This window comes from Epinephelus lanceolatus, chromosome 22 (assembly GCF_041903045.1).
Source record: "Epinephelus lanceolatus isolate andai-2023 chromosome 22, ASM4190304v1, whole genome shotgun sequence".
Lineage (NCBI taxonomy): Eukaryota > Metazoa > Chordata > Actinopteri > Perciformes > Serranidae > Epinephelus > Epinephelus lanceolatus.
In genome coordinates, this window is record NC_135755.1 from 15,153,733 (window position 1) to 15,164,431 (window position 10,699).

Here is a 10,699-nt window from a genome sequence, read left to right on the forward strand (position 1 = left end):
CTCGTCTGTCTGGGTCAAATTGATCACTATAAACTGGTTGTTTTCTGTGTTTCTCATTCATATTACAAGCTAATTGACACTTCTGGACAGCTTCTTTATTTACTGAACCTTACTGACTGTTTCAAAATACAGTAGCTGTGTCTGACGTTGGCATTAAGGGGAAATTACGTGACCGGACATTATGGATCTACTTGACAACCACATGTGCTTTCCTCTTTCCTCGCATTCCTTTTCTGTCTCAGTCACTAATAGCCATGACTTTTTCCTCATTGTTTGTGTAGACTTCACACATTTCAAGGGCTGCCCCTGACTAAAAATGTTCCTAGTTGACCAATAGTCGTCATTTAGGGCCATTAGTCGACTAGTCGCCAGCATGTTATATTAATATAATTATTAAATGATATATTTTGGGCGGGGCAACACAATGGTTTGAGTTGAAGGTGTGAGAAAGAATAGTATCAGTAACATTGTTAACACTGTGCTACATTACAGAGAAATACAAAACCGTACTAATGAACCTTCATTAATATAGGCCTATATTTTATCTACAAGTGCACGTCACACACTGAGCGAGCCGCCTGTTAATGACGCTGTGGGCTAAGGGGCATGTAGCTACTTCCATGTTTCAGATGATACGTCATGTTTGTAGTTGACCAATGAAGATGAGTTTACATATCACCTTGGGTTCGTCCTTCACCTTCTCAAAATGATCCCACACTTTGGATTTCCTGCCCGACATGTTATTAACTAGCCTGTTGAATAACCGCAGGTACCAGCCCCGGAAATGAACGTGACTCCTGTCTGACTGCTGAGCGTGGCCACTTCCTGCGTGGTCCAGTCATATAGGTTTTGTTTTTTTTCGACATGGTGCAGTTTCTAATAAAGTTTTTTTTTTTCTATGACCAAGCAACCAGTGAAATCTTGCCAGCGAATGACCTTTCTGGTCAACTAACATTGGATCTACTCTTAGGGGGTAGCGCTACATGTTTCACTGCTGCATCTCATTTGCTTGTTTGCGTCAGTTTGTCTTAAGCTTCAAAGAGACTACGTTTCTCATCGAGAGACTTTCATTTCCCTATCATGATTCAAATGTGCATGCAGAAGCAGCCTCAGATAGACAGCTGGAAGCAGATACTGCAGGGCAAAGCCGCAGTATCTGCAGTAAAGTAAAAAAATATATCTAGAATTACCATAGCTTTAAAATCGCTCTCTGTATGATGTCATGTATAAAAGACCTTTTCTGTGGCTTTATACTTCCACTGCACTACAGTTCACAGGGAATTATTCTCTACTAAATTAATCAGACAGCTGTAATAACTTGTTTGTTTTAGATTAAGATTTCACATAAAAGAACACAATACACTTATAAAATACAATGAATGTCTTGTTCAAGATTAAACCAGAGGTTGTTAATCATTCTGGCTACAATAAAGCAGCTTTAGTTTGGGCCTTTTTGTTACATGGGAGTGGTTTCCCTTCAGGCCCAAAGAAGTAAAATGAGCAAGTAGTTCAATTAAAAAAAAAGCAAAGCTCAGGGAAATGTCCAAAAAATAATAGAGATTTGTGAAGCAGGAGTTAAATTTTTTCTTCTTTCCTGCCCTGTTAGTCATCTCACAACCCCTCAGATTTATCTTGTGCCCCTTTAGAGCAGGACAGACCACACGTTGGCCCCCAACAGGCTAAAGTTACTTTATGATAATGAGATGTTGACTTACACTAAATAAGGAATCTGAGTACCTCTTCCACCACTTTGTACATTTATTCAGAGATATTCACATAAGATTAAAATAAACACTGTTTTTACATGAGGGTTTCACACAGTGGCATCACAGTTCTCCACTGTTGGAAGCCACCATATCCTCCATCTTCTCAAACAGTCCTTCAGTCATAGAGTTGTCCTTGCTCAGCACATGATACCTGCCCCCACATCTCTCCACGAGCCCCGTCAGCTCCCCGTTCCTCAGGATGTGCTGCTCAGCGCTCTCCCCTAACATCTCCCCCCATGTGAACAGCACCAGTGTGAGCCGCCAAACGTCTTCCCCGATCAAACTCATGTGCTCCTCCACTGCTCTCCTGCACTTCTGTGTGCAGGTCAGGAAGGCGGGCATGAGCAGGAGGACGACGTGCGGTCCTGGGTGACACCAGGAGATGCTGTCCAGAATGCTCTTCCTTTGCATGGTGTCGGTCGGATCCGGTCCGTCTCTCCACCTCAGACCTAGTGGTTCGGCAACAGCAAGGTGACGTCCGGCAACCTGACCTCTCCAGGGCCTGAATGTAGACCCGACGTGCTTGAATGCCTCTCCGCACAGGATGGTGACTCCAGCTGGGGAGCGAGAGGACCAGGACTCCCCTAGCACCACCACCCTTAAATCTGACACAGGAAGGTCTTTGTTGTTTGAGTGTCTGCGAACAGGACTTGCAGATAAAAACCTAAAATCTCTAACGACCTTTGCCCTCTCCACTTCCTCCCTGCCTTTTTTCTTCCTTGTCTCCTCTCCTCTACCTCTCATCCCTTCCTGTTCCTTAGCAATCTCTATCTCTTTTAGTGTTTCAAGGTGACAGTTACTGCTCTCTATAGCTGACGATGCTGTTTCCATCCTCTGATCCTTTTCTCCTCTATCTGACTCCCTTCCCTTTTCCCGTCTCTCGCTGACTTCTCGGTACATTAAATGTAAGTCATGTTCTGAGCTCTCAACTGCAGCTGTCAGATCAAAACAATCCATCTCATCAACACTGTCATCAGCCTCATTTTGTCTACTCCCTCTTTTGCCCAACCGTTCCTCCCGTTCTTTAAGATTCTGCTCCCACTTTCCTAATTTCTTAAGCGACTCCTTAAATTTTTTCTCTTTGTTGTGAAGCTCCTCCTTCAGCAAAGCCAAGTCTCTCCCCATCTCGTCTAGCTGCTGCGTTTTCGAGTTCACCTGCTCGTTCTGCATCTGCAACTCTGACTTCCAGTTGAGCAACTCCTGCTCTTCGTTTCTTAAGTAGTACTCCTTATCTTTCAGGCCCTTCCCGTGATCTTTAATCCCCTTTACCTTCTCCTGGAGATTTTGACCGTGACAGTTCAGCTCCCTCTGTTTGCCCTCCAGAGCTCCAAGCAAGCTGTCCAGCTCCCTTTCCTTTCTCTCGATAGTTTTCACCCTCACATTCACATCTTTGTCTCTTTTCAGTTGCTCTTTATGTTTTCTTTCTAGACTCTCTTCCCGTTCACTAAGCTCTTGTTCCTTACTTTCTAACTTCACCTCCTTCTCAGCAAGCTCCTTATCTTTTGCGTCTAGTTCATGTCCTCTTTTGTTCAACTCCTCTTCGTTTCTACTCAAAACTTCCTTTTTGCTTTTCAGAAATTCTTCATCCTTCTGGAAATGCTCTCTCATTACATTCATCTTCCTCTCTGCCTCTCCTTCTCTCTCTTTCATCCTCTCTATCTCTACTTGCAGTTTGTCATTTGCCTCCTTTAATCCCTCGACCTCCACTTCTCTGTTGTGTATCTCTGCTTCTTTGCTCTTCACCTGCTGTTCATAACCCCTAACATCTTCTTCACTCTCCTTCTTCAGCTCCTCGCACTTTATTTTGAGGTTGTTTGCCTCTTTTCTCATCTTCTCATTTTGCTCCTGCAGCTCCTCAACTGTCCTCCGACTTTCCTCGTAGCTCTCTGTGACTTCCTCTAAGCGACTGATAGCGTGATCCTTCTCCTTCGCGATGGATTCTATGCTCTCGTTCCTTCTTGCGATCTCCTTTTCATAATTCTGAATCATGCTCGTCATCTCCTTCTCCATCTTGTTGGTGAGCTCCTTCAGCTCGGACTTCGTCTGCTCGATTGTCAGCCTCAGTTGGACGACCTCCTTCTCATTGTCTCTGTCCCTCTGCCTCAGTTCTTCTTCCTTCTCCTGAAGTTTTTCCATCATTTCAGCGTCTTTCTTCCTCTCCGTTTCTGCATGATGCTGCTGTATATCCATAATACTTGACATTTGGATTTTGTTGCTTTCTTTCAGCTCTTCGATTTCTTTTAAGTAGTTTGCACGTGACTTTTTTGCTTCGTCAATCTCGCTGTCTCTCTCCGCAAGAAGACATTGTGTTTGTGTTAGTTCATTTGTTTTCTGCTTTATGATTTCTAACAGTCGGTTCAGCTCGTTTTCTGCTTTCTCGTCCTTCTTCTTCTGCTCTTCCCTCCATTTCGTCTCCCTGAAGTCAGCTTGTTGTTTGAGACTTTCGATTTCGGTTTGCTTGTCTTTTAGTTTTCTTTCCATGTCGTTTGACAGCTGCAATTTCATCTCCTCCATCTCTCGTTCTCTGTCTTGCAGTCGCTGCTCTGCCTCTTTCTTTTGACTGAGAATGATTTCTCCTCTCTCTTCTTCTTTCCTCTGCAGGATTTCGTCTATATCCTGTATATGCTGGTTCAGTTTTTCTATCATTCTTTTATTTTCTTGGAGTTTTTGCTCCATCTGTGTCTTGTAATTTAAGCGATCTCTTTCTCTTTCGTCCTCTGTCTGACGCAGTTGTTGCTCAACTTCTTTTAACTGTTCTTTTATCACCTTTGTTTCTGTTTCCCTTTCCCCCAGCCTTTGCTCCATCTCTTTCTTGTAATTTAAATGATCAGTTTCTTCCTCTTCCTTTTGTTGCAGCTTTTCTTTCATTTCTTTGACATCCACTTTGATCTCCTCTATCTCTTTTTCCTTTTCCTCCACCCTTTGCTGCATCTCCATCTTGAGATTCAGAGCAAGCCTTTGCTTTTGCTCGTCACTTTCCCGCATTTTTTCTTTGATTTCATTAAAATGCTGCCGTTTTAACTCCTCTGTTAGTCCGTTTCTTTCTTGCATTTGCTGCATGATATACTTCTCATGATTTTCATTCATCATTTCCTTCTCCTTTTCATGTTCTAGCACCTTTTCTTCTAGTTGGGTGGCATGCTTTTGCTCCAGCTCTCTTATCTCTCTTTGTCTTTCCTGCAATTGTTTCTCAACTTCTTCAAACTGTCGTTTCAGCTCTGTAATCTGTCCTTGTCTTTCTTGCTCTATGTCTCTTATTTTATCATTGTACTGCTGTTGGACTCTTTCAACACCTTCCTCCTTCTCTTTCACTTTTCTGTCTATTTCCTCCCTGTGTTCAGCTCCCCTCGCCTCCATTAGTTTTTCAATTTCGTTCACTTTTCTTGCCATTTCTTCTTGATGCTGCAGTTTTAAGACTTCCACCGCTTCTTCTTTCTCTTGCATCCTCTGTGTTAAGTCATTTTTGTGACTAAAATGAATCATTTCCTTCTCCTTTTCACCCTCTAGTATTTTTTGTTCTATTTGAAGAAGGTATCTTTGTTCTAACTCTGCTATCTCTCTCTTTTTAGCTTGCAGTTGTTCCTCTGTTTCTCTAGCAAACTGCTCTTTAAGCTCTGCGATCTCTCTTTGTTTTTCTTCCTGCGTGTCTCTTATTTCATTTTCATGCTGGTGTTTGACCCTTTCCACGTCTTCCTCCTTCTCTTTCACTTTTCTGTCTATTTCCTCTTTGTGCTCAGCTCCCCTTGCCTCCATTAGTTTTTCCATTTCATTCACTTTTCTTGCCATTTCTTCTTGATGCTGTGTTTTTAACACTTCTGCCTCTTTTTCTTTCTCCTCCATCCTCTGCGCCAAGTCTTTTTTGTGATTAAGATGAATCATCTCCTTCTCCTTTTCATTTTCCAGCATTTTTTCCTCTATTTGAACAAGATACTTTTGTTCTAGCTCTGCTATCTCTCTCCTTTTTGCATGATTTTGTTCCTCTCTTTCTTTTGCAAACTGTTCTTTCAGCTCTGCGATCTCTCTTTGCTGTTCCTGCTGCCTGTCCCTTATTTCATTGTCAAGCTGTTGTTTGACCCTTTCTATGTCTTTGGCCTTGTCATTCAGCATTTGATCAATTTCTTTTTGGTGCTGACCTTTAATTGTGTCCATCATTTTTTCTATTTCACTGATTTTCCTGGCCATCTCTTCCTGATGTTGCAGTTTAATGCCATCTATCTCTATCTCTTTCTCGTGCATTTTTCTCTCTATCTCTTTCTTATGTTGTGATTTCATTTCTTCAGCTTTCCTCTCCATATCCTCTAACACTTTCTTCCACTGCTCTTCCTGCTCTTTGTTCTTTATTTCCATCTCTTTTTTAAGTTTTTCTTCTGTCTCTGCCACCTCCCTGTTTTTTTCTTGCTCCTTTCTCTCTAGAATATCATCATGTTGTCTTTTAGTCTCGTCCATTTCGGCTTTTAAAGAATCAACTTTTTGCATCCAATCTGTGTTCTCTTTCTTCTGCAGCTCTATGTTTTCTTCCAGTTTCTTAACCTGACTCAGCCACTCTTGTTTCTTTGCTCTTATGGTGTCCTCTCTCTGTTTTCTCTCATGTTCGTTTTCGACAGCGGCACATTCAAGGTCGAGCAGCTTCAGTTGCTGCTCGTCAATTCTTTCTTTCAGCTCCTCGATCTCTCTGTCTTTCAGCTCCAGGTTGAGCATGGCGTCATCCCTTTCTTTGCTGCTCTGGTTTAGCGCTGCGCGGATTCTCTGATTTTCTATGCTCAGATCCTGATTTTCTCTCTCCTTATCCTCTGTCAGCCATCGCATCCTCTCTTCCAGCTCTCCAATATCATTCTTCCTTTCGTCCATCCTCCTCTCCTCTTCCTCCTCTTCTTCCCTCTGAATGTCGGCCTTTCCAGGTGATTTCACCTTTTTCTTCCTGTCAAAAAACCACCTGATTCTTTTCATCTCCCTCTCCCTCATATTTTTCAACTCGTCCTCCTGACGAAGCATCTTGTCCGCCATCTCTTTCAGGCGCTGGTTGAACTTCTCGTTCCTCTGCCGGCTCATATCCCTGACTTCCTGAACGAGGCCAGAGAACGCCTCACACCTGTTCATAGCGGCCATTTTTTCCACCTTCTGCAGGAGCTCTGTCACCTTACTGGAGCTGTCGTTTCCTCTTCCTCCTCCATCTGCGCTGCTAATGATGTGGTACCTGCCCCTGCACTTCTCCATCAGCCACTGGAGGTCCCTGCCCCCACCCTGGATGTGCTGCTCGATATCCACCCCCTCTCGAAGCTGATCCCCATGTGTGAACAGCAGTATCGTGTGTCTCCACACACCCTCGCCCAGAAGCTCCAGATGTTCCCTCACATGTGTCGCCCTCACCAGTGTATCCACCCTCAGAGTCAGCAGGAACGCGTGGGGCCCTGGAGGACACAAGGACACGCTGCTGATAATCTCCCTCTTGACCCTCTCAGGTGTGGCACCGGCAACGCCTCCCTCCCAGCCTGGAGTGTCCACTACTGTCACAAGCCGCATGGCTGACTCCGCTTGCTGACGGATGCACTCCTCAGTTACCGCGCCAGCTTGGAAGAAGCCCATTTTGCCCAGGATGGTGTTGCCGGCAGAACTCTTTCCTGTTTCACGCTCGCCCAGGAGAATCAGTCTGACCTCTGGTAAACGTCGTGGAGCCTTGGAGAACGACTGGTGGGCGTCTAGCTCAGAGCCCTGAAGATCTTCACCTGGAAGGGAGAAACGTAAACATATTTTTTAATTGGTGTGTGATCATACAGAGTTGATGTTAAAGCTGAAGAAATCCATTTTGGCAACTAGGGGCCAGAAAAAAAGACAAGCCAACAGACACACAGTCACTGCTAACTTGTTGGCTTGCAGTGCTGGTCTTTTTGTGCCCATCCACTGTAGCTGACATGCGAGACCTACAGTAAGCACCTAAACAACACTAGTTCGGACATTCATTATGGTACAGCTTTTGAACTACGTTCTTTCTTTCTTCTCTCCTCTTCTCTTTCTCTTTCTCTTTCTCTTCTTTCATTCTTTTTCCTCACCAAAGGACCAATAAAGATTGTCACAAATTCATAAACAGTACTCAGAAACAAATAGTTTGGCTGGACTGCAGCAGCCATATACTTTGGTTTGGCCTAGTCTTGGTTCCATACTTTTCAAACTCAGATATTCGTAATAGTCAGGCCCCTGTGCATTAGAGATTCATAATTATGCTAGTTATTTCTCTCAGCTGTGAATAGATGTTTTCCTTTTGTTTAACACAGTTAATCAGTGGAATCTTTGGTCTTTCTTTGGGATCTGTGTTTTAAAACAAGTGTGTGAAACCAATAAAAAAGTGTTAATGCATCTGGAAGAGACGACCTCTGCTGTGCTAAGAAGGTGATGATGAAGATCAAGTGAATCCCAGTTTCATTAAGAGTGTCATAGCAATCAAGAAAAGCTGTAATAATTGTTATTGCTAATGTGTTAGCAAACATGTTCCTTACACATGCATTTTAAACTTCATATTAATGGCCACCTGATGTTTTCAAATCTAATATTCACTCTTCTTTTAGCTTTTGGTCTCCACCATTTCTTAAAGGAAATATCTGTCTCTTTAGTTGCTAAGTGCTCCACATGTTCATCAGCTGGTGGCTAACTTTGCCTGTCTGTCTTTTGGTGCAAGGCAGGTAGTGTACAGTGGGTATATTATAGTTTTTTGGGGCTGAAAACAGCTGCCTGCTGCTTCTGGAAATGACACCAACAGCAGTTTCTGGCTTAAAAGCCAAGATAATGAATTAAAAGACCCTTACACACTTTATAAAGCTCAAGGGAACTGCAGAGCCACATGATAATTCTTTATGGGTTTGACACTATGTGCATAGGATTTTCTGTTAATATAAAATATAGATTAGTGTAGCTTTAAGCACTCATTTATATCTGTGCCCAATTGTGATGTGATTTCATGTATTTGAAATTGTTTTACAAATCAAACACACTAAACTCACTCATTAGAGCAGCCTTGATGGTCCCTCTCTGCAACTGCGCCTCCATCTGCCTCTGCTTCTTCCTCCTCTCCCTCGCTCTCCTCTTCCCGTCTGCCTCCAGACCCACCAGGACTGTGTTATCCATCTCTAAGTAACTGCATCCACCCTTCTTCATCGCCACCATCTCCTCCAGCTTTCTTATCAGCTCTTTAACTTGTGTCCCATCTCCTTTACTCCGGTTATCCACTACATGGTATCTGTTCCCACACTTCTGGAGGAGTCTTTGGAGTCCTGGGCCGCTCGTCAGGATCCTTTGCTCCATGGACACCAGGCCCAGTTCGTCCCCCCTGGTGAACAACAGCATGGTGTGCTCCCAGACTCCTTTCCCCAGCGGCTCCAGGTGCTCCTCTATCTCATTGATGTAGTCATCTGTTACCGAGGCGCAGGCTCGCACCACCAGAAGCACAGCGTGAGGTCCAGATGGGCAAAGCGACACACTCCGTAAAGTCTCTCTCCTCACCCAGTTCGGGGTGCTATTGAGCGGGTAGTACCACTCCCACCCCGGAGTGTCCACCACTGTGACTTTCCTCCCCACCACATCGCCTCGCCTTTTCACACACTCCTCCGTGGGCTTCCCACTCTCAAAGCCTCCTGCTGCTCCCAGGATGGTGTTGCCTGCGGCACTTTTCCCTGCTCCTTTCCTGCCCAGGAGGACCAGTCTAAGCTCTGAGAGAGCAGGAGGCGCGCTGTGGGAGGCAGTAGGGTGATATGAGTCCATGGCAGCCTGCAGACTCTCATCTGTGAAGAAAGGGAGAAGTACTTCCTCAGTGCACCGCACCGGATAAGCTGAATGACACAGAACACAGAAATATAACAGTAATCAGTCATTGAGTCTCTGCTTTACACTTTATCACACATTTTTTACATATATGTATGTATATATATATATATATACTTCTACTACTATATACTTCAAGAACCATAAATGGATTGTTTACTTGCAAAATAATATAATTATCATACAATAAATAAACATTAAACTACATTTTCCATCATAAAGTACATACTGTACTCTTCACTTCACACACTGAGCTGCGTCTAACAAGCTTATTTCAAATTTATAATCTTTGAATAACCAAAGAAAGCACAAGCTCTACAATAAACTCACCACCGTTCGTGACAATGACCGGACTGTCATCTGTCGTGTCCATCACCTCTCCGTCCGCTTTCGTCCTCTTGTCCTTCCTCTTCCTCTTTTTGGTTCCTGCGTGTCCTTTCACAGGAGGAGTTTCTTCACAATCATTGTGAAAGAAACACAAACACTGTTGTCGTGAATCGATTGAAAATGAAGATTTGTGCTGCACAAACTGAGCGCCGACAGCGTAGGACTTGTCGCGTCACGTGACCAACCTGTGGTTTTCTAACGTGCACTTGTTCAAGACGACAGGATGTTGAACAATGGCACGGTGAGCTTAACTGACACTTTAATGTGAACATGCTTGCAAAACACACAAATGCACATGTGCATGCAGCACACCGTTGCAAGGATTCATCCGTGCGTGCACATAGAGAACATGTATATACATGCTGAAGCACACATGCAGGCGTCATGATGAGAGCTGCAGACGTTGTCCTGTGGTAAACGTGTGGCACTTCTGTTTCCTTTACCCACAAGTTAAATGTTATAGAGCTAAATCGGCCTGTGATAACAAGTTCCTGCCTTGAATGCTGCTGTCAGATGACTGTAAAGGACAGACAGGAGTTAGCTTCATACAAAGTGCAATTTATAAAATGCCGCAGTAATATTTGTTTTAACTAAATCTTTAGTTTCAGCATGCAGAACTAATTTTAGGATCAGAATGTCACGTAGTACACAAACTGAAAGTAACAGCAACAAATGAGGAAGAGCACCTTTCTTTAAGTTTATCAGACATAAAAATTAGCTGTGTGTTCCTCAATTCA

General features: G+C 43.7%; 1 protein-coding gene across 2 annotated transcripts; it reads right to left on the reverse strand.

Moving 5' to 3' along the window:
* Nucleotides 1-1,734: 1,734 nt before the first annotated feature.
* LOC117245806 (uncharacterized) lies at nt 1,735-10,186 on the reverse strand. 2 transcript variants are annotated; one of them, XM_078164861.1, is made up of 3 exons: nt 9,906-10,186; nt 8,759-9,535; nt 1,735-7,489 (listed from the first exon to the last, which is right to left on the reverse strand). In XM_078164861.1, the coding sequence occupies exons 1-3, from the start codon at nt 9,946-9,948 to the stop codon at nt 1,827-1,829; spliced, it is 6,483 nt and encodes a 2,160-aa protein (XP_078020987.1). In that variant the 5' UTR covers nt 9,949-10,186; the 3' UTR covers nt 1,735-1,826. The 2 variants fall into 2 exon arrangements, with proteins under 2 accessions (XP_078020987.1, XP_033465230.2); XM_033609339.2 differs by having other exon boundaries at nt 8,759-9,583.
* Between the last annotated feature and the right edge of the window lie 513 nt (nt 10,187-10,699).